Source organism: Mobula birostris, chromosome 23 (genome assembly GCF_030028105.1).
Source record: "Mobula birostris isolate sMobBir1 chromosome 23, sMobBir1.hap1, whole genome shotgun sequence".
Classification (NCBI taxonomy): Eukaryota; Metazoa; Chordata; class Chondrichthyes; order Myliobatiformes; family Myliobatidae; genus Mobula; species Mobula birostris.
Window position 1 is genome coordinate 19,545,138 of NC_092392.1, and position 23,725 is coordinate 19,568,862.

At 42.9% G+C, this 23,725-nt stretch overlaps 1 protein-coding gene across 1 annotated transcript in view; it reads right to left on the minus strand.

Moving 5' to 3' along the window:
- The window catches only part of dhtkd1 (dehydrogenase E1 and transketolase domain containing 1), a 61,738-nt gene that overhangs the window by 6,398 nt on the left and 31,615 nt on the right, over nt 1-23,725 (minus strand). Inside the window, exons 10-15 of the mRNA XM_072241678.1 lie at nt 20,939-21,078; nt 18,837-18,987; nt 13,118-13,224; nt 10,649-10,813; nt 2,536-2,618; nt 1,282-1,448 (exon numbers count right to left, since the gene is read on the minus strand). Coding sequence (XP_072097779.1) covers nt 1,282-1,448; nt 2,536-2,618; nt 10,649-10,813; nt 13,118-13,224; nt 18,837-18,987; nt 20,939-21,078 — 813 coding nt within the window. The remainder of the gene's footprint in view (nt 1-1,281; nt 1,449-2,535; nt 2,619-10,648; nt 10,814-13,117; nt 13,225-18,836; nt 18,988-20,938; nt 21,079-23,725) is intronic.

Consider the following 23,725-nt stretch of genomic DNA (forward strand, 5'->3'; position numbering starts at 1 on the left):
GCTGCCATAAAACAACAAATTTCTGAGTATGTCAGTGGAAATATATCTGATTCTGATTACTAAAATGGACTTTGTTTTGGTTCTAATTGTGTTCTTTCTTGGAAGAACTGTGTATAATTTTTGTTTAATTGATGTTTTTCTTATATGATGCTGCTGCAAGTCAAGTTTTTAACTGCACTTGTACATATGTGGACTTCTGTAGATGACAATAAACTCCACTTTGACTTTGATTTCAGCACAGTGTCAAGCTCCTGCTAAGAGTGCCAAGTCCCTTCAAATGTCATCTGGGTATTTCCTTCCATAACTGCTACCTGATTTGCTGAGTTCCAGCAGCACTTTGTGTGTGTCTCCAGCATCTGCACAATCTCTTGAACCTATAATTAAAGATGAACTGTTATGACCTTGCTTCTGCACTGCACTTTCTTGGTAGCTGTTGCATTTCATTCTGCATTCTGTTCTTGCTTTACCTCGTTCAAATTCAATGCATTCTTGTAATGATTTGATCTGTAAGAGTAGTATGCATGGCAAGCTGTTATATGTACCTCAGTAAATATGACAATAATAAACTAATTTCAATTCTTACACTGCAAATGTCCCTCCACAGCTCATGTGCTCACTCAGCCCGCCTAAGTGTGGAACCACTGATAGCCTGAGAAATACAAGCAAAATAGAGAAATATACAGCAAAGAAAACACCAAAAGAAATTTAGTAACAGACAAATAAAACATTAACCCAAGTCTTGAAATAAACTTGGCTTGGTTACCACTCCAAGGCTCATGTGACAGGGTGGCACATTAGTGCAGTGGTTAGCATACCACTGTTACAGCACTAGTGATCCAGGTTCAATTCCTGCCACAGTCTGTAAGGAGTTCGTACGTTCTCTCCATGACCACGTGAGTTTCCACTTGATGCTCCAGTTTCCTCCCACATTCCTAAGATGTATAGGTTTAAAAAAAAGGATCAAGTGCTTCCTGGCATATGTGATGAATAAACTCTTTTCGGGCTTTCGGCCGAGTGCAGGTATCAATTACAACCTACACTTCAATGACAAACTTTTCCTCTTCTTCAGGGATGGCGGAGATTGTCAGTAAAATGACAGTACATAATAATCAATACCAGTACCTGGATGGAAGCCCAAGAAATGTTTATTCGATGTACAAGTTAGTAGGTTAATTGGTCACATGGGTGTAATTAAGTGGTATGAACTAGTTGGACCGGAAGGGCCTGCTACTATGCTGTATCTCTGAATCAAATAAAAATAACATTTTTAAGCATCCTGACCTTTTGCATGTTTGAATCTCTGCATGTGCAGCTGAAGAAGTTGTAGTGGGAAGGGACAGAGTTCTTCTACCCTGACCAGTGCTGTGTTCTGTGCAGCTTCCAATGTCTCTCTGTGTTTAAGCAGCGTGTAGTAGTGTTTTCCAGAGCAGAATACCACCCGTGTCACACTGAAACAAGAAATCATGAAAAATACTATCAATTCTTCCAATTTTGAAGTTAACATTTATGACTGCAAAGTGTTCATAAATACAGCCTTGTTTCTGTAGTATGGCCCCAGGTAGTTTGGAGAGGTTTACCAATATGGTACTGGTGACTGAAGAAGCCCAGTGTTGGGATAGCAAGAGGTGAAGATGACTGAGCACCGTTATTAAATTGCATGATGGGTGTTGATTGAGCCATCAAGAAAAAATGTCATTTTAGAACAGAAATAAGGAGAAATTTTGTTTGGTCAGAGGATAGTGAAACTATGGAATTCATTGCCACAGAAGACAATCAAGGCCAAATCATTAGGTATACTTGAAGCAGAGGTTGATAGGATTCAGATTTAGATTTATTTATTTATACATATAGTTAATGCATCATTTGCGTTAGCACCCAACACAACCCAACGATGTGCTGGGGGCAGCCCACACATGTTGCCACACATTCCGGCACTAACCCAATCAACCAATATAGTGGGGGGAGTCTAGGACCAGAGGGCCCAGCCTCGGAATAGAAGGATGTCCCTGTAGAACAGAGATGAGGGGGAATTTCTTTAGCCAGAGGGCTGTGAATCTATAGACTATGAAGTCCGTGACAACCGTAGTGCATTCATTCAGATTCTCTGACAAGTCCTTGAACACGGCCCAATCCACCAATTCGAAGCAATCCTATGGCCACAACTCTGCCTCTCGTGACCAACTCTTTATTCTCCTTATCTCATATGCCCTGCTCTTTAGCCTCTGCCTGTATGCAGAAGGAGAAGGAGAGCCAAGTGATCAGATCTCCTGAAATGCAGGAAATTCTCTGGGCGCATCAGTTTCCTCCCACTTTACAAAGATGTAGAGTCGGGGCTAGCAAGTTGTGGGCATGCTATGTTGGTGCCAGAAGCATGGCGACATACACAGGCAGCACATCCTGGAACTGTGTTGGTTATTGACGCAAATGACACATTTCACTGTGCGCCCCTATGCACATGTGATAAATAAAGCTAATCTTCCTTTAACCCTTTATTTGTGTTTAAAGGCAATAGATTTGCAAAGAAAAATAAATTACTTTTTTGGATCGACTGATTCATCTCCTATGACAGGTTTAAAGGTGGTTCCAGGTGCCATTTCATCTAGACTGGAGACTGCAGCCTTCGGAAAGAAGAGAGAAAGTTAGTGTGGACAAAACTTGCTTTATTATAGATAGAATTAGTTGAAAAAGTATTGCCAAAACCAGTAGGAGACCTCTCGTGTCTGATCTTTTACCACAGTGTCACTTATAGACTAACTACCTGATAGAAAAGAGAACAGCACAACACTCGAACAGGCCTTTTGGCCCACAATGTTTGTGCCGAACACAATGCCAAATTAAACTAAATCCCTTCTGCCTGCTTATCATCTATCTCCTTCTCTTCCGAACAAAAGAGAGTTATGGCTATTGTTTTCTTGGATCTTCAGAAGGTCTTTGACAGAGTGCTGCACATGAGGCTGCTAAACAAGGTGAGAGCCAAAAAATACAGGAAAAATACTACCATAGATAGAAGATTGGATGAATGGCAAGAGGTAAAGAGTGGGAATGAAGGAGACCTATTCTGGTTGACTGCTGATGATTAGTGGTGTTCTGCAGGGATGGGTATTGGAACCGTTTCAGTGATGGGGCGAGTGAAGTTATCCCAAATGGTTCAAGAGCCTGATGGCTGAGGGGTAATAACTGTTCCTGAACTTGGTGGTGTGGGACCTGAGGCTCCTGTAACTTCTTCCTCATGGCAGCAGTGAGAAGAGAGCCCAGCCTGGATGGTGGGGGTCCTTGCTGATTAATGCCACTTTCCTATGGTAGCGCATCAGATAGAAATGCTCTATAGTGGTGAGGGCTTTAGCAGTGGTGGACTGGGCCATATACACTACATTTTGTAGGATTTTCCATTCATGGACATTGGGGTTTCCACACCAGGCCATGATGCAGCCAGTCAATATACTCTCCACCACACATCTATAGAAGTTTGTCAAAGTTTTAGATGTCAAGTCTGATCTTCACAAACTTCGAAGGAAGTAGAGGCACTGCCATGCTTTCTTTGCAATTGCACTTGTGTGCTGGGCTCAGGTCAGATCCCCTGAAATAATAACACTGAGGAATTTAACATTGCTGACCCGCTCCACCTCTGATACCCAATGGGACTGGCTCATGGACCTCCAGTTTCCTGGCCCTGAAGTCATTAATCAGCTCCTTGGTCTTACTGACTGTGAGTGAGAGGTTGTTGTTGTGGCACCACTCCGACAGATTTTCAAAAGGTGCTGATCTGTCACCACTATTGATTCGGCCAATGGCAATGGCGTCATCAGGGAACTTAAAGATGGCATTAGAGCTGTGCTTAGCTTCACAGTCATAAGTATAAAGTATACGGCCTAGTGGTGCACCTGTGCTGATGGAGATCATGGAGGAGATGTTTGTTGGCAATCCAAACTGACAGAGGTCTGCAAGCGAGGAAATTGAGGATCCAATTGCACAAGGAGGTATTGAGGCCAAGGTCTTAAAGCTTATAATTAGCTTTGCCGGAATGATGGTATCGAATGCTGAGCTGTGATTGATAAAGAGCATCCTGATGTATGCATCTTTGCAGTTCAGATGTTCCAGAGTTGAATAAAGAGCCAACAAAATGGCATCTGCTGCGGACCTGTTGTCCGGTAGGCAAATTGGAGCAGATCCAAGTCGCTTCCCAGGCAGGAGTTCATATGTTTCATCACCAAGCTCTCGAAGCACTTCATCACTGTGAATGTAAATGCTACTGGATAACAGCCACTGAGGCAATTTACCACAGTCTTCTTAGGCACCAGTATAATTGAAGCCTGTTTGAAGCAGGTGAGTACCTCAGAGTGCCAAAGCAAGAGGTTAAAGACCTCAGTGAACATTCCAGACAGTTAAACAGTGCAGGACTTTAGCACTTGGCCAGGTATCCCATCTAGGTCAAATGCTTTCCATGGGTTCATGTTCCTAAAGAATACTCTCATGTCAGCCTCAGAGATTGAAATCACAGCATCACTGGGGGCTGTGGGAGTTCGTGAAGTTTCCTCCATGTTTTGATGGTTAAAGCAAACATAGAAGGCATTGAGCCCATTTGAGAGTGAAGCCTTGTTGTCACTTCTGCGCATGGTTTCACTTTGTAGGTGGTGATAGCATTCAAACACTGCCACAGCTGTCGAGCATCCTTCGGTAACCCGTTTGGTCCAGAATTGCCATGTCACACATGAGATGCTTTCTGGAGATTGTACCTGGACCTCTTGTATCTTACTTGGCCACCAGACCTGAATGTCACTGATCTAGCCCTCAGCAGATAGTGGATCTCATGGTTCATCCAGGGCTTCAGGTTGGATTTGGCAAAGGAGTAGCAAATGCAATATATTGTAGGGAAGCGCATGGTCATGCACTTTGGAAGAAAGAATAAAGACGTGGACTATTTTCGAAACAGGGAGCAGATTTAAAAATCTCAGTTGCAAAAGGCCTTGGGAGTCCTTGTGCAGGATTCCCTAAAAGTTAACTTGCAGATTTAGTCAGTGGTGAGAAAGGCAAATACAGTATCAGCATTCATTTGAGAGGACTGGAAAGTAAGAGCAAGGATGTGATGGTGAGGTTTTATATGGGATTGGTCAGACAGCACTTGGGGTACTTTGAACAGTTTGGGGCCACATCTGAGAAAAGATATGCTGGCATCGGAGAAGGTCAAAAGGAGGTTCACAAGAAATATTCCAGTAATGAAAGGATTAATGCATGAGGAGCATTTGATGGCTCTGGGCCTGTACTCACTGGGGTTTAGAAGAATTGAAACCTATCGAATATTGAAAGAGCTAGATACAGTGGATGTGGAGAGGATGTTTCCTATAGTGGGGCAGTCTAGGAACAGAGGGCACAGCCTTTGAATACAGGGACGTCCATTTAGAACAGAGAGGAGGAAGAATTTCTTTAGCCAGGGGATGGTCAGTCTGGAATTCATTTCTCTGGATGGCTGTGGAGTACATTTAAAGCAGAGGTTGATGGGTTCTTGATTAGTGAGGGCATCAAAGGTTATGGGGAGAAGGCAAGAGAATGGGGTTGAGAGGGATAATAAATCAGCCATGATGGAATGGTGGAGAGGACTTGATGGGTTAACTGGCCTAATCTTGTCCTTATATCGTATGGTTTTATGTTCATGTGCCTATCTTCAGAACCTCAAATGTCAATATTGTGTCCGCTTTCACCACTACCCCAACAACTAACTCCAGGAACCCACCACTCTATGGGTGAAGAAGCTTTGCACACACCACCGCCCCCCCAACTTAAATCCATAATCTTTAGTACCAGACATTTGTATCCAGTTCAATATTGTTTCATGTCATTTCCAGTACACACATGTAAAGGAGAATGAAATCATTGTTACTGTGGATCCAGTGCAGCACAAAAATACACAATAAGATAAGGAACACCATAATAAAAAATGCACAGTAAATATAAATACACAAGATAGTTTATATACACAGATTGATTTATGTCCATAAACTGACGCTGGGTATAGGAGTGCCTGTACATAAGGTGACTCTGACAGGAAATGATAAAGCAGTGGTGTTGGGGTGGGCTAGTGGGTGGAGGTGTTGATCAGTCTTACTGCTTGGGGACAGTTACTGTTTTTGAGTCTGGTGGTCCTGGTGTGGATGCTAGGTAGCTTCCTCCCTGATGGTAGTGGAACGAACAGTCCATGAGCAGGGTGGGTGGGATTCTGCATTGTTACTGGCCCTTTTACAGCACCTTTCTGTATACATCCTCAATTTCTTCAGTATCAAACTTCAGGGAGCAGAGAATATCAAGCATTCCAGGCACACTGGCATGCAGAAAACACAGCAACAGCACAGCTATCAGTAGTTTTGTTTCCTGAAATCTTCTGCCAAAGCAGCAAGATTTTCATCACAATTCATTGCCTTGGAGATAAAGTCTTCCTGGTCCCAATGCAGGTGGGAGCACTGTCTTGTTGTGCAACATGCCATTCTGGAACACAAGATCTTTGATTCTCTGGCTGACTGTTATAACCAAAGGACTGCCACATCACAACCGTTTCTTTCCCTCTCCAACAGGTAATTACAAAGCAAAGGGGCACCTGCAGTTATATTTCATTAGGAGTTTGAGGAGATTTGGTATGCCACCAAAGACAATAGCAAATTTCTACGGACGTACAGTGGAAAGATCTTAAATGGTTGAATCACTGTCTGGTATGGAGGAGCCACTGCACAGGATCAGAAATAGTTGCAGAAAGTTATAATTTCAGCCAGCTCCATCATGGGCACTCGCCTCCCCAGCATCGAGGACATCTTCATCAGGGGATGCCTCAAAAAGGCGGCATTCATCATTAAGGGCCCCCATCACCCAGGACATGCTCTCTTCTCATTGTTACCATCGGGGAGCAGGTACAGGAGCCTGAAGACACACACTCAATGTTTTAGAAAAGGCTTCTTGCCCTCGGAGATCAGATTTCTAAATGGATGATGAATACTACCTCATTATTTTTCCACTACTTAATTTAATCTTATATCTATCTTATTGTAAGTTATAGTTTGTTATGTATTGCATTGTCCTGCTGCCATAAAACAAGTAATTTTAAGACATATGTCAGTGGTATTAAACCTGATTCTGCAGTTGTGGTTAGGATACTTAAAGGAAAATAAGATATGGAAGTAAAGTTGAAAAGTAACATATACACACACACACAGAGACCACTTTATTAGGTACACTGACTCATTAATGCAAATATCTAATCAGCCAATCACATGGCAGCAACTCAATCTATAAAAGCATGCAGACATGGTCAAGAGGTTCAGTTGTTGTTCATACCAAACATCAGAATGGGGAAGAATTGTGATCTAAGTGACCTTGATCGTGGAATGATTGTTGGTGCCAGATGGGGTGGTCTGAGTACCTCAGAAACTGCTGATTTCCTGGGACTTAATAGGACTTCAGGTATAAGCCCAGGTTATACAGGGTTTGGTTTATAGGAGTTATTTTTTTTTAAAAACACAGCATTATGTAGGGAGAGGTTAAAAATGTCTGCAGAATATGCTGCTAACTGATCTGCACAAGATTGAAGGACACAGTCAGGGAAACTATACAGTCTGAAATTTTAGTTCAACTTTAGTTGTCATTCAACCATACATACATATCTGAGAATGCAGACAAACAAAACTGCGTTCCTCCAGTTGCAAGATGCAAAACATAGTACCATCAGTCACACACGGCACAAGGCACATGTAGTTATGATAGATGCTGTCCTGAAGCCATGTTTCTGCAAGAACAAGCACATAGCAGTCCGGTCATCATGTGCTAGTGCAGCTGCAGACGAACACAGTCCAGCTGTTCTTCCACAGAGTGAAAGCTAGAGGGCAGCACCAACCCAGCATGGGCACCTGCTGCACCACACTGCCTCTGGAGTCTCCTCCCCTGGGCAGCTGCAACAGTTGGCCTGTGGCCTGGTTGGCACAACAATTGAGGTTACACAGCTCTCCTGGCATTGATCTTTCCATTGAACCAGTGAACTGGACTTGTAGTATTCTACTAATGTCCAACAGGGTCTTGCAGTCACAAGAAAAACATCCAAGATTATCATTTGCACTGTTTGTTGGACCACGCATCGCCTCTGACACCTTCCTGTAACAGGCGGTAACACGGTATGCAACAGGGCCAGCTCCCGCACTTTCAAGCAGCTTGCTAGTGAAGTACACCTGCAGTACTTGATTTCTTAAAACCCAGCAGTGCCTACCGATCATAAAAAATAAAGAATGAACACGTCACGGCAAGGCCCAAGTCCTAATGCGAAGTTCAATCTGCTATTTAGACAATCTAAATGCCAGTCCATATAGACTGGAAAGGCAGGATGTCAAAAGTCGGGCGAGGTTGGATCGCCAAGCTGATTCTGAAAGGTCAAGAACGGTTCCTTCGGCAGTGAAATCTAGGCCCGAAGCGATTTGTCGGTGGCAGGGGCGGGTCCTAGTGCGAGATTCAAATAATTTAAACGCCAGCCCAGGTAGTCTGAGGGCTTCTCTCCCCGTGGTGCTAAGGCTGTGAGACTGCCCCCACTGCTGTGCTTCATGTCCGCGGAGTTGTGGTGATTTGCCCCACTAATATGATGAACCGAGTACCGAGGCTTTGGGCCTACTCCGGGCTTGTCTGGGGATTTGGATCTAAAGATTTAATTTGGTTCGGAATGCTGTTGTTGTTGCTCGCTTCCATTGTTTGCATGATTTGTTTTGTTTGTCTTCCTCTTTTTCTGTGGGCACTGGGAGTTCGGTCTTATTATTTTAATTGGGTTCTTTCGAGTTCCTTGCTTTGCAACTGCCTGTAAGCAAACAAATCTCAAGGTTCTATAATGTATACATTCTTTGATAATAAATGCACTTTGAAACAATTACACCTTTGTTTGGATCCCGAGAGGCTGCTGCCATTGAGAGGCCGCTGCCATTGAGAGGCCATCTTACTGAAAACCATTCCATTGTCTGCCATTGTCAATACTCCTCAGAGCCGTCAGCAATTGAATGGGAAGGTTCTGCCCCGACCTTGTGTACTGCAGTCCCATCACGTGGAGGAGAGGAGTGGGGCTGGAACAAACTTCATCCGTCAAACCTGTGTGAAAGTTTAACAGCTAGCTAACTCACATTCATTCCAAGCTTTGATTGGCTTTTGTTCCTCTCAAGAACTTTGATTGTTCCAAAATCTGTTTTAAAATAAGGTAGTGATGCAAATGTTTTCAATAGTTTGATCTTAAAATAACTAAATGCAGCAAATACAAATTGGGAAGGTTTTGAGGGACATGGGCAAATGGGACTAACTTAGATGTATAATCTTGATTGATAAGTTACAGAACCTGGGCCTCTGCTCCTCCCTCTACAATTGGATCTTTGACTTCCTAACTGGAAGACCACAATCTGTGCAGATTGGTGGTAATATCTCCTTCTCGCTGACGATCAACACTGGTACACCTCAGGGGTGTGTGCTTAGCCCTCTGCTCTACTCTCTCTATACCCATGACTATGTGGCTAGGTATAGCTCAAATACAATCTATAAATTTGTTGACGATACAACCATTGTTAGTAGAATCTCAGGTGGTGACGAGAGGGCGTACAGGAGTGAGATATACCAACTAGTGGAGTGGTGTCACAACAACAACCTTGCACTCAACATCAGTAAGATGAAACAGCTAATTGTGGACTTCAGGAAGCATAAGATGAAGGAACACATACCAATCCTCATAGAGAGATCAGAAGTGGAGAGAGTGGGCAGTTTCAAGTTCCTGGGTGTCAAGATCTCTGAGGACCTAACCTGGTCCCAACATATCGATGAAGTTATAAAGAAGGCAAGACAGTGACTATACTTCATTAGGAGTTTGCAGAGATTTGTCAACAAATGTCAACAAATACACTCAACAACTTCTATAGTTGTAACATGGAGAGCATTCTGACAGGCTGCATCACTGTCTGGTGTGGAGGGGCTACTGCACAGGATCATAAATTTAGTCCGCTTCATCCTGGATACTAGCCTACAAAGTACCCAAGAGATCTTCAAGGAGCAGTGTCTCAGAAAGGCAGCATCCATTATTAAGGGCCTCCAGCACTCAGGGCATGCCCTTTTCTCATTGTTACCATCAGGTAGGAGGTACAGAAGTTTGAAAACACACACTCAGCGATTCAGGAACAACTTCTTCCCTTTTGCCATCTGATTCTTAAATGGACATTGAACCCGTGAACACTACCCCACCTTTTGAATATATATTATTTCTGTTTTGCATAATTTTTAATCTATTCAATATGCATATACTGTTATTTATTTATTGTTCATCTATATTATGGTATTGCAGTGAACTGCTGCTGCTAAGTTAACAAATTTCACAACACATGCCAGTGATAATAAACCTGATTCTGATCCTGGTTGGCATGGATGAGTTGGGTGAAAGGTCTTTTTTTGATATGTATAGTGCTATGCAAAAGTCTTATGTGCATATATATAGCTAGGGTTCCTAGACTATGTTGTGAAAGTTGTTATTTTGTGGCAACAGTACAGTGCAAGATATTAAAAAAAATTACTAATTACTATAGAAAAATCAATAAGTAGTGCAAATAGAAAGCAAAACGGAGCAGATAGTGTGCATGTGACTGAGCAGACCGAGTACACTCACAGGGAGGCGAAGTAGGATTTTCGGAGAGGCCATAATAAGGGGCTTCCGAAAGTTGCGAATCATCTGTCGGCGCAGTAGGTGGAAGTACTGTGACGGGGTAGTCGGGTGCACCACAGACATGTTTACATTATCGCCATCCACGCCTTCTTCTTTGCTGTCACACAACTGCAGAAGAAAAGAGTAAATCAGGAAAAATGTGTGGAAGTTCCCCGGTACTCATTTCCTTTGAACCATCACACCCGACTGTACAAGGACGTACCTACAGGACAGCGATGAGGAGGGATTTCTTTAGTGAGAGGGTGGCAAATCTCTGGAATTCTTTGAACAGACAACTGTGGAGGCCAAGTCTTTGGGTATATTTGAAGTGAAGGTTGACAGGTTCTTAATTAGTAAGGGTGTCAAAGGTTATGGGGAGGAGGCTGGAGAATAGCGCTGAGAGGGATAATAAATCAGCCACAATGGAATGGCAGAGCAGATTGGACAGGCTGAGTGGTCTCATACTACTCCTACGTCTTACCATCTTATAGCAAATTAAATCCATCAGCATGCTGGTTTTGCCTAAAATACTGTGTTTTACAGCCACTTAAGAACTTTTTTTTAAAGAGGGTTTGTGATGTCATTGGTAAAGTGTAGGGAATATAGAAGAGTTAATGAAAGGATTTAATTTTGGACAGTGGCTCACAAGGATTCTACAAGCCTTGGAGTACATGCAACAGTGATTAAAAGGTGTGATACCAGAACCTGGATAAATTCCAAATGGAAGGTTCATAAATTTGACATTAGTGCAAGTACAAACAGGAGAAAATCTGCAGATGCTGGAAATCCAAAGCAACACACACAAAATGCTGGAGGAACTCAGCAGGCCAGGCAGCATCCATGGAAGAGAGTGAATAGTTGACATTTCAGGCCAAGACCCTTCATCAGGGTGGGAAAACAAAGATGAGGTCAGAGTAAGAAGGTGGGGGCAGGAGAGGAAGAAGTACAAGGTGGTAGGTGAAACCGGGAGAGGGGGGAAAAGGTGAAGTAAAGAGCTGGGAAGTCGATTGGTATAAGTAATAAAGGGCTGGAGAAAGGGGAAATCTGACAGGAGAGGACAGAAGACCATGGAAGAAAGCGAAGGGGGAGAAGCACCAGAGGGAGGTGATGGGCAGGTAAGCAGAAACAGGAATGGGGAATGGTGAAAGAGCGTGAGGGGCAATTACCAGAAGTTTGAGAAATTGATGTTCCTGGCATCAGGTTGGAGGCTACCCAGATGGAATACAAGATGTTGCTCCTCCAACCTGAGTGTGGGCTCATCATGGCAGTAGAGGCTATGATAGACTGACGTCAGAATAGGAATGGGAAGTAGAATTGAAATGGGTGGCTACCGGGAGATCCCACTTTTTGCGGTGAATAGAGCGAAGGTGCTCAGCAAAGTAGTCTTCCAATCTACATCGGATCTCACCAATATAGAGAAGGCTCCACTGGAAGCACTGAATACAGTTGATGGCCCCGAGGGACTCGCAGGAGAAGCAAGAAGAGGCCACCCATTTCAATTCTACTTGCTGTTTATGTGCTCTATTTTCCTTTGAAGTTTGCAAAGATTTGGCACGTCACCTAAAACTTTGACAAATGTACGGTGGAGAGTATATTGACTGGTTACATCATGGTTGGGTATGGAAGCACCAGTACCCTTGAATGGAAAAGCCCACAAAAAGTAGTGGATACGGCCCAGTCTGTCACGGGTAGAGCCCTCCCCACCTTCGAGCACAAATACATGGAGTGCTGTTGCTGGAAAGCAGCATCTATTATCAAGGACTCCACCATACACATCAGGCACTCTTCTCACTGCTGCCATCAGGAAGGAAGTACAGGAGCCTCAGGACCCACACCACCCTGAGACATCAGGCTTTTGAACCAGAGGGGATAACTTCATGCACCCCAACATTGAACTGTTCCCACAACCTACATATGTATGTCCATGTTCATGTGTAGATCAATTCTTGTGCGTGTGCACGCCTATGTGTTGCTGAAGTTGGTTTTGAAAAGCTGGTTGCAGATTTAAGGTTGATTCTCAGCAAGTTTTCATCCCTAACGTTGGGCAAAAAGAGAATTCACACAACGTTTATGAAGACAGGCAGCTGATGGACACATGGTGTACCAGTCAGCATTCCCTCAACTGAAATGAAAATCCCAGCTCTTCTATCATCTCTTTCTGTGCTTGGATAGTACATCAAGATTCAAAATATTGCACTTGGCTTGTGTTTTTAGCCTTGGTCTCACTTTCAAAGACTCTACAACTCAACTATTCTCAGGTTGCTTGTGTATAGTTTTACTTTAATTCTATTATATTTCTTCATTCTACTGTGAATACCAAAATGAATCTCAAAGTAGCATATGCTGACACATACGTACTTTGAACTTTTGTCTCATTAAACACCGTATTTGAAGAGCACTGAGCACGATGGGAGAAGAAAAGCAAAGGATTACCTGCAGGAAACGTTCTAAATGACAGGAGGAATGCTCTGGGCCTGCGCCATCGTATCCGTGAGGTAAGAGAATCACTATCGCACTTTGCAAGAGCCACTTGGCCTCACCTTCAAAGAAAGGCAGAGCATTTAGCAGTGGGAATGAATTGCTATGAAGTTCAAGCTCAAGTTTATTGCCATCCATGCCACCAAACAAAACAAAGTACCTCCAGACCAAGGTGCACAACGCAGTGGATATAACACACATAACACAAACTAATATTACCACAAATAAATTCTCAAATAATAAGGTCTATTCCAGAAGACTGATAGTTAGCATACGATGAGATAATGACACAAGTTAAAAAGTAAACAGTATAATGCTACCGGTGCTTCATAAGTGATGGGACCTGGGTGGTGGCAGGGAGTTCAGTGGTGTCACAACCTGGGAAGAGAAGCTGTTTCCCATCCTCACAATCCTTATCTTAACGCTCTGGTACCTCCTACCTGATGGTAGGGGGTCAAAGAGATTGTGGGACGGATGTTAGGGTGCTTACGTATCAGTGTAGACTGGAGGTCCTCAGACACACATCTCGCCATTAAACATGGAGGTCAAGCAAATAATATGAAGCATGTGAGAAAAAGGTCTTAAAGACCGTAAGATGCAGGAACAAAATTAGTCCATTCAGCCTACTGAGTCTGTTCTGCCATTGCCAGAACTTTTTTTTTTAATTCTCTACTTCCATTCCCCCACCTTCTTGTCATAACCTTCAACCCTCTTTATTCATTTTCTTTGGTATGAATGGTCTTTTGCCAACAGCAGGCAATCGGGAAATAAACCTCAAGGGAAAAAATATCACTTTAATTAATCCATTAACAAGGTGCAAGGATTCTCCAATATCATGATTCAGATAAAATTTAGCAAAAGTGTCTCCTTCAGGGATTCAACATCTCTGAAGATCTACCCTGGGTCTACCTACTAATGAAACTACAAAGAAGACACACCAGTAGCTATACTTCATTAGGAGTTTGAGGAGATTCGCTATGTCACCAAAGACTCTAGCAAATTTCCACGTATGTACTATGGAGAGCATCCTAATTAGTTGCATAACCATCTGGTATGGAGACACCAATGCACAGGAGTGGGAAAAGCTGCAGAAAGTTGTAAACTCAGCCATATTAACACAAATAAATGCATGTTGTGTGCAGAACAGGTAAACAGTACAGTAAACAGCTCGCTGTGCTAGTGACACAACCTCAGTGGTGGCAGGGCATTCATTAGCCTCACTGGCTGGAATAGTTTCAGGAACAGCTTCTTCCTCTCCACCATCAGATTTCTGAACCGAATGAACCAATCCATGAACAATACCTCACTATTTTTGCTCTCTTTTCACCCAGTGGCTACTTTATCAGGTACACAAATTTCTAATTAACCAATCATGCGGCAGCAACTTGATGCATAAAAGAATGCAGACATGGTCAAGAAGTTCAGTTGTTCAGACCAAACATCAGAATGAGAAAGAAAGGTGATCTAAGTGACCTTGCTTGTGGAATGATTGTTGGTGCCAGATGGGGTGGATTGAGTATTTAAGAAACTGCTGATCTCCTGCGATTTTCACACACAATAGTCCCTAGAGTTTACAGAGAATGGTGCAAGAAATGGAAAAAAGCTAGTGACCAGCAGACATGTGGGTGAAAATGCCTTCTTAATGAGAGTGATCACAAGAGAACAGCCAGACTGGCTCAAGCTGTCAGGAAAGTGATAGTAACTCAAATAATTATGCATTACAACAGTGGTGTGCAGAAGAGCAACTCCACATGCACAACATGCCGAATCTTGAAATGGGTGGGCTTCAGCAGCATATACTCAAAGTCCACTTTGTTAAGTACAGAAGATACCTAATAAAGTAGCCACTGCATGTATATTTCTTATAATAATACGCATCCATTAGTCTCGTAAGATCATGGATTTGCGTCTTGGAAGGTTTCCAGGGCGCAGGCCTGGGCAAGGTTGTATGGAAGACCGGCAGTTGCCCATGCTGCAAGTCTCCCCTCTCCACGCTACCGATGTTGTCCAAGGGAAAGGCATTAAGACCAATACAGCTTGGCACCGGTGTCATCTTATTGTCATTTATAATATACACTATTTATTGTGTGCTATACTGCTGCTGCAAAATAAGTTTCATGACATATATTAATACACCTGATTCTGATTCCCTCAATTATGCTCCCATGGGGAACAAACAAACAGTACAAGTCATACAAAATAGAAGGACGCTGGATACAGCTGTGCAAGGAGGTTGCTGGGAAACCCAGGGGGTTGTGCGGCAATGGATGTTGTGCATTCTTTCACCACAGCTGCCCCAAAGTAGACAAGACCTGAAAGGGAGGCAGGGGAGCCAGTACCACTGGCTGGGAGCAATCAGGAACTGTGGGGAAATCCACCAGCTGAAGATCATGTGTGTGAGAATGAAGTGGAGGCAGGAAACAAGGGGTAGCGCTTCATCGGACATGGATCAAGCCAGTCACTAATCCAGGGCAAATCAAAATTGTGAAATAACTCATCAGGTTAGGCAGCATCTATGGAAGGGAATAAACAGTCATCATTTCAGGCCAAGAGGCTCAAATCCCAAAATGTAGACTGTTTATTTCACTTTTAAGGTGTTTCTTTAGTCGGCAAAATCTTTGAGACTCACTGAAAGTGACAGGAAAATTCTACAGAAATTAATAACTCATTTTTTTATTTGATAAAAGAAACAATTAATAGTAAACCATTGGCAAGATAGAACATTGTTATATGGTAGAGTCGTAGAGCACTACAGCACAGAAACAGGCCCTTCGGCCCATCATGTCCATGCTGAACTGTTATTCTGCCTAGTCCCATTGACCTGCACATAAACCATAGCCCTCAATACCCCTCTCATCCATGTACTTACCCCAAACTTAAATGTTGAAATCGAGCCCTCCTCCACCTCTTCCACACTCTCAACACCCTGAGTCTAGAAGTTCCTACCTAATGTTCCCCTTAAGTATTTCATATTTTACCCTTAACCCATGATCTCTAGTTCCTGTCTCACCCAACCTCAGTGGAAAATCTCAGTACTGATATTTTAAAATGACACCATAGTGCATACTTCACAAATCACATTTAACTAACTACATTTTAAGCTTAATTACTGATGGTTTAGGAATTATGATAACCAATCTGTGCATGGTAAATTTCAGCAAATGACAATCTGATAATAACCAAAACTGCTCCCATAGTAACTGAGCAATAAATATTGGGAAAGAAGCCATAGAGAACTCCTCTTCACATCTCCTCTGTCTCATGAAAATGGTTACATTCACAAGGTTAAAGGATTCACTTATGCCATCCAACTGCCAGGTGTATTCAAGGACATTTTCAACTTTCCACTGCATGCTTCAAAAGGGCAACAATTATACCAGTGTCCGGGAAGAGTATTGTGAGCTGCCTTAATGACTATTGCCAGCAGCACTCACATCTACGGTGATGAAATGCTTCGAGAGGTTGATCATGGCTAGAACCATCTCCTGCCTCAGCAAGGACCTAGACCCACTGCAATTTGCCTAATGCCACAATATCTATGGCAGATGCAATCCAATGGTTTTTCACACGGCCTTAGATCACCTGGACAATACAAACAACTATATCTGGATGCTGTTCATTGATCATAGCTCAGTGTTTAACACCATCATCCCTACAATCCTGATCGATAAGCTACAGAACCTGGGCCTCTGTACCCCTCTCTAAAATTGGATCCCCAACTTACTAACCGGAAATAATATCTCCTCCTCGCTGATTATCAACTCTGGTGCACCTCGGGGATGTGTGCTTAGCCCACTGTTCTACTCTCTCTATACATATAACTGTGTGGCTAGGTATAGCACAAACACCATCCATAAATTTGCTGATGTTGATTTGCCATTGTTGGCAGGATCTCAGTTTGAGATGAGAGGGTGTACAGGAACGAGATACACCAGCTAGTTGAGTGGTTTCACAGCAACAACCTTGCACTCAGCATCAGTGAGACCAAAGAGCTGATTGTGGACTTCAGGAAGGGTAAGATGAGGGAACACAAACCAATCCTCATGGAGAGATCAGTAGTGGAGAGAGTGAGCAATTTCAAGTTCCTGCGTGTCAAGATCTCTTGGGACCTAACCTGGTTCCTACATATCAATGCATCTATAAAGGTAGCAAGACAGTGACTATATTTCATTAACGCAAACAACAGGAATTCTGCAGATGCTGGAAATTCAAGCAACACACATCAAAGTTGCTGGTGAACGCAGCAGGCCAGGCAGCATCTCTAGGAAGAGACACAGTCGACGCTTGTTAGTCCTGACAAAGGGTCTCCGCCTGAAACGCCGACTGTACCTCTTCCTAGAGATGCTGCCTGGCCTGCTGCATTCACCAGCAACTTTGATGTGTGTTGACTATATTTTATTAGGAGTTTGAGACACTTGCTTTGTCAACTAAAACACTAGAAAACTTCTACAAATGTATCGTAGAGAGCATTCTGACTGGCTGTATCACTGTCTGGTATGGGGGGGCACTGCACAGGATTGAAAGAAACTACAGAAAGTTGTAATATTAGTCAGCTTCATCTTGGGTACTAGCTCCTGTAGTATCGAAGACACCTTCAAGGAGTGGTGCCTCAAAAAAGGTGCATCATTAAAGACCCCCATCACCCAGGGCATGCCCTCTTCTCATTGTTATCACCGGGAACTACTACCACTACGTCGACTCAGGCCTAGGGGGCCGGCGTCGGGCACAATGATGGACTCTCCAGTTCTCCATCTCCCTCATCAGTGTGCTCAGTTCATCTACATTAGCTGCACCACTGTCTTCTAGGAGCGTGTTGACCATACTCTTGGGAGGGCGCCGAGGGTTCATCCTCCCGTGCTTGGGCTCCCATATGATGACTAGACTGGCAGGTAGCTCGGGGTGGCGTAGGAGGAAGGAGGTACAGAAGCCTGAAGGCACACACTTAGCGATTCAGGAACAGCTTCTTCCCCTCTGCCATATGAATCCAAAATGGACATTGAACCCATGAACACTACCTCACTTTATTATTTCTGTTTTTGCACTGGTTTTAATTTAACAATTTAATATAAATAAATAAATATATATATTTACTGTAATTGATTTCCTCATTTTTTTTTATATTGTCATGTATTCCATTGTACAAATTTCACGACACATGCCTGCTATATTAAACCCAACTCAGATTCTGAAGAGGCCTCAGTTTGATATCAGACCCAAGAACAAGGATACTCAACCCAAGTACAAGTATAGTTGTGTTAGCTGTTAACACAAATGACGCATTTCACTGTATGTTTCATTGTACATGTGTAGCATAGCGGTTAGCATAACACTTTACAGCACCAGCAATCGGGGTACAATTCCCACCATTGTTTATAAGGAGTTTGTACATTCACCCCAGGATTGCTTGGGGTTCCTCCAGGTGCTCCAGTTTCCTCCCACATTCCAAAGATTTACAGGTTAGTACAGTTGGACATGCTATGTTTGTGCCAGAAGCGTGTCAACTCGTGTGAGCTGACCTCAGCACAAGCTCGGAATGTGTTGATCATTGACAAAAATAATGCATTTCTTTAAAATAAAGTTCATTTTCTTTAAATACACGAATCAGAGTCTGAATCCAGGAGGCTGCATGCTCACACAGAGTACACTTCGCCAAAATACAGAGGCGAAAGCTCACCTCCAGAGATGAAGGTGTCAAACATAATTTGGGCACCGTTGAAGAAATCCCCAAATTGGGCTTCCCAGATTGGAAGGATCCTCGGGCTCTCAATGCTCATGCCATACTCGAAGCCCAACACAGCCTCCTCCGACAATGGACTGTTGCACACCTGAAATAAAGAAGATAATGCCAAGTTACTCTTCATAAGGATATTGTTACAGGTGTGAACTTAGGTGCAGAGGAAGTTCACCAGGTTGATTCCAGAGATGAGGAGGTTAGACTACAAGAAGAGATTGAATTGCCTGGGACTGTACTCGCTGGAATTCAGAAGAATGAGAGGAGATCTTATAGAAACATATAAGATTATGAAAGGGATAGATAAGATAGAGGCAGGAAAGTTGTTTCCACCGGTAGGTGAGACTAGAACGAGGGGACATAGCCTCAAGAGTCCGGGGAGTAGATTTAGGATGGAGATGAGGAGGAACTGCTTTTCCCAGAGAGTGGTGAATCTGTGGAATTCTCTGCCCCATGAAGCAATGAAGGCTACCTCAGTAGATATATTTAAGACAAGGTTGGATAGATTTTTGCATAGTAGGGGAATTAAGGGTTATAGGGAAAAGGCAGATAGGTGGAGATGAGTCCATGGCCAGATCAGCCATGATCTTATTGAATGGTGGGGCAGGCACGATGGGCCAAATGGCCTACTCCTGCTCCTATTTCTTATGTTCTTATGGGTTAAAAATATTTCAGTAAGGCAAAATGCATTTCATAGAACAGCACCAAAGAGGACCTATGGCCAACAAGACATTTTAATCTACTCCAAGATCAATTTAACCTTTCCTCCCACGTAATCTATAGTCTGTTTCAAACTAAGGAAATACTGCAGGTGGATAATTCCTATGACTTTGGTTCCCACCATATTTAAGTGAATGATTAAAGATTAACTTTATTTGTCACACGTACATCAAAACATACCATGAAATGCATCGTTTGTGACAATGACCAACACAGTCCAAGGATTATGGTGGGGGCAGCCCACAAGTGTCACCATGCTTCCAGCACCAAAACAGCATGCCCACAACTTACTAACCTTAACCCGTATGTCTTTGGAATGTGGGAGGAAATCAGAGCGCGCGCGCACACACACACACACACACAGCTGGTATACATACACAGCTGGTGTACACATACACATGGTCACAGGGAGAACATACAAACTTCTCAGACAGCAGTGGGAATTGAACGCTGGCACTGTAAAGAATTGTACTATCCATACCAGGACGCTGCCTGGACTCGAGTCCCCATCTTATGATGATAGGCTGAGCGACTGACAGCTTTTCTCTCTGAAGCAAGGGAGGATGAGAAGTAACTTGACAGAAGTGTACAAAATGCTAAAATGCATAGACAGAGTGGACAGCCTGACATTTTCCTGGGGCAGCAATCACTATTACAGGAGGGCATAATTTTAAGGTGATTAGATGAATGTTTGGAGGGGGGAACATCAGCAGTAAGTTCTTTACACGTGGAGTGGTGAGTACATGGAAAGCCCTGCCAGGGGTGAAACATTACCGACACGTAAGAAACTCCTAGATAGACATGTGGATGATAGAAAAATGGAGAGCGAGGCAGTAGGCAAGGGTTAGATTGATCTTACAGTAGGTTTAAAAAGTCAGCACATCATTGGCTGAGAGTCTGAACTGTGCTGTGTTGTCCTATATCTTATAATCTATGTACACTACAGTATCTCAGTTATAACTGTTTATTTGTTTTATTTATAGATTTAGTGCAGATCTGGCTCTTCAGGCCACAGAGCCGAACCACCCTGCAGTCCACCGATCTAATCCTAGCCTAATCACAGGACAATTTACAATGACCAATTATCCTTCTAACTGGTACATCTTTGAACTGTGGGAAGAAACCCACTCACACACGGAAGGACGTAGAAACTTGCTTACATAGTATGCCAGAATTGAAATCTGAAGTCCGAAGCCCCAAGCTGTAGTAGCATCATCCTAACCACTACGCTGCTATGCACCCCAAAGGATAAGACCCAAGGTAAACATTTAAACAACACAATATGTGGCTCAGCGAGACACGCCGAACTCTGTGAATTCTCATACCTCAAAGAATCCCTTTTGCTCCGGGCTGATATGGTTGAGTGGAATACACACGTCCCCAGTATCCTGGCAAACAAACATTGCGTGCCGCTGGCTGAAAGTACCACGGCCAACGTCTTGTCCGCTTAGTCGTATGTTAAAACCTTTGCAAAAGAAAGTGTCTCTGCATTACTCATCTACAGTTTGCATAATGTTTTCACATAATTATTTTTATTGAAATCATTGAACAGTAAGCACACAATAGGGAGGCTGGACAGTCCTTTGCATAAGCAACAGATTCAGACCACAACCTTCCTCTTCCCTGCAGTTCTAACCCATTTAGAAACTCATGCTGTCTATTATTTTTATTTGCAGTTTGTCTTCTTTTGCACATTGGTTGTTTGTCAGTCTTTCATAGAACACCAGCACAGTACAAACCCTTCAACCCACGATGTTGTGCTGACTTGTATTCCTACTGCATGGCCCATTCTAAACAGCCCTCTATTTTTCTATCATCCATGCGCCTATCTTAAATTTCCCTAATGTATGCCTTTACCACCATCCCTGGCAGCTTGTTCCATGCACCCACTACTGTCTGTATAAAAAAAAACTTAACCTCCAACATCCCCTTATACTTTCCTCCAAACACCTAAAAAAAATTATGCCTCCTTGTACTAGATAGTTCAACTCTGGGGGGAAGAAAGTCTCTGGCTGTCCACTCCATCTATGTCTATGTATAGTTTTTTTAAAAATAAATTCTATTGTATTCTTTTCCTCTCCAAATGCCTGCAAGGAAATGAATCTCAAGGCAGTATATGGTGACATATACATACAACAAGTTTACTTTGAAGTTTGGAAAGTCCTTGTTCAGTGCTCTTTATTATTAAATAAAGACATGCTTGAATCCGAACTCACCAATCTGTGAGGCGATGTTTCTAAGGGAACTAAAGATTTACTGCATTAAAAAGAACACACACATTTCTTCAGTTCACCTTTGGTTCTCTGACAATCATCTCATTCTCTCTGGGTCTTAACATACCCACCAAGTGGAGTGTTTCTCTCAATCTCCAGATTCATTTATTTATCACACGTACATCAAAAGATACAGTGAAATGTGTTGTTCACATTGCTAGACAACACAGACTAATGATGTATACTGCTATATATAGTTAAATGTCAAATCTCCACGCTTTCTCTTACACATCAGGGAATAAAGTCCTTTCCTGTTCAACCTAACCCTATAACTCAGGTTAATATATCAAATTCCAAGTCTTAAATATCAAACAGAAACCAAAGCAACACACACAAAATGCTGGAGAAGCTTAGCATGTCAGGTAGCATCTATGGGAAATGGTAAAGAGTTGATGTTTCGGGCCAAGACCCTTCTTCAGTTGAGTTTATCATCCTAAGCAGAAGTATATATCACTGAACAAGTGGCTAAAGTGGTGAAGATGTATGACATGCCTGCCTTCATCGATCAGGGCATTGAGTCGAAGATTAAGGAAGTCTTGCTGAAGCTGTATAAAACTTCTGAGAGACTGTTTTGGAGTATTGTGTGCAGTTCTATTCACCTCAATATAGGAAGTACTTGGAATCAGTCATGAGTGTGCAGAAGAATTTATTTATTTATTTATTTTACAAGATGTGGCCTGGATTTTGATTTATTTATTTATGTTATTTAGTGATACAGTGCAGAATAGGCCCTTCGGCCCCAAATGAGCTGCACCATCCAGCAATCCACCTATTTATCCCCAGCCTAATCACAGGACAATTTACAATGACCAGTTAACTTACTAACCAGTACGCCTTGGGAACGTGGGATGAGACCGGAGCACCCGGAGGAAACCCACACATACACAAGGGGAACGTACAAACTCTTTACAGATGGCATCGGAATTGAATGCTGAACTCCGAAACGCCCCGAACTGTAATAGAGTCACGCTAACTGCTACAATACCAACTACATTAACAACCTGGGTTGTTCTCCTTAAGGGTGTCAGAGACTGAATAGAGATGTGATAGAAGTTTTGAAAAGCAATGCGAGGCATAGATAAGGCATACAGCCAGAATCTGTTCCCCAGGACGTGCTTGTAAAATTAGAGTGGGGAATGAAAAATGCAACGTGAGGGGAAAGTTATTTTTATGCAAAGAGTAGTAGGTGACTAGAATAAGACAGTAGTGCAAGCAGGCAGACTGGTGGAGTTGAAGAGGCTTTCACTGTAGACAGACACATGAATATGAAGGGAATGGAGTGATATGGATGATACACAGGAGGAAGACATTTAGTATAAATTAGCATCAACATCAGTGCTACATTGTGGGCCAAATAGCCTGACCAGTGCTTTATTGTTCTCTACCTTTCTACATTTGCACAGACGCAATAAAAACTTACTTGCAGCAGCATCCCAGGCACATACTGTAGCACTAGATGCATAGTATTCACAAGATAAACATAAAAGACCATAAGACATGAGGAACAAATTAGGCCTCTCTGTCCATTGAGTCTGCTCTGCCGTTCCATCATGACTGATTTATTACACCTCTCAAATCTATTCTCCTGCAGTCTCCCTGTAATCTATGACACCCTTTAATATTACGAACCTCTCAGTCTCCACTTTAAATATACCCAATGACTTGGCCTCCATAGCTGGCCGTGCTGGTTGGTTCAATAGCTGACTGGATGAAGAAAAGCAGCTGTTCTTAAACCAGCCAAGCTGAACAGCATGAACATATTATCCTGTAAGAATCATTACTAGCATTCAGCTTTGTCTTATTTGTCTGACGTTGTCCTTACAAAAAGGAATGTTCCCA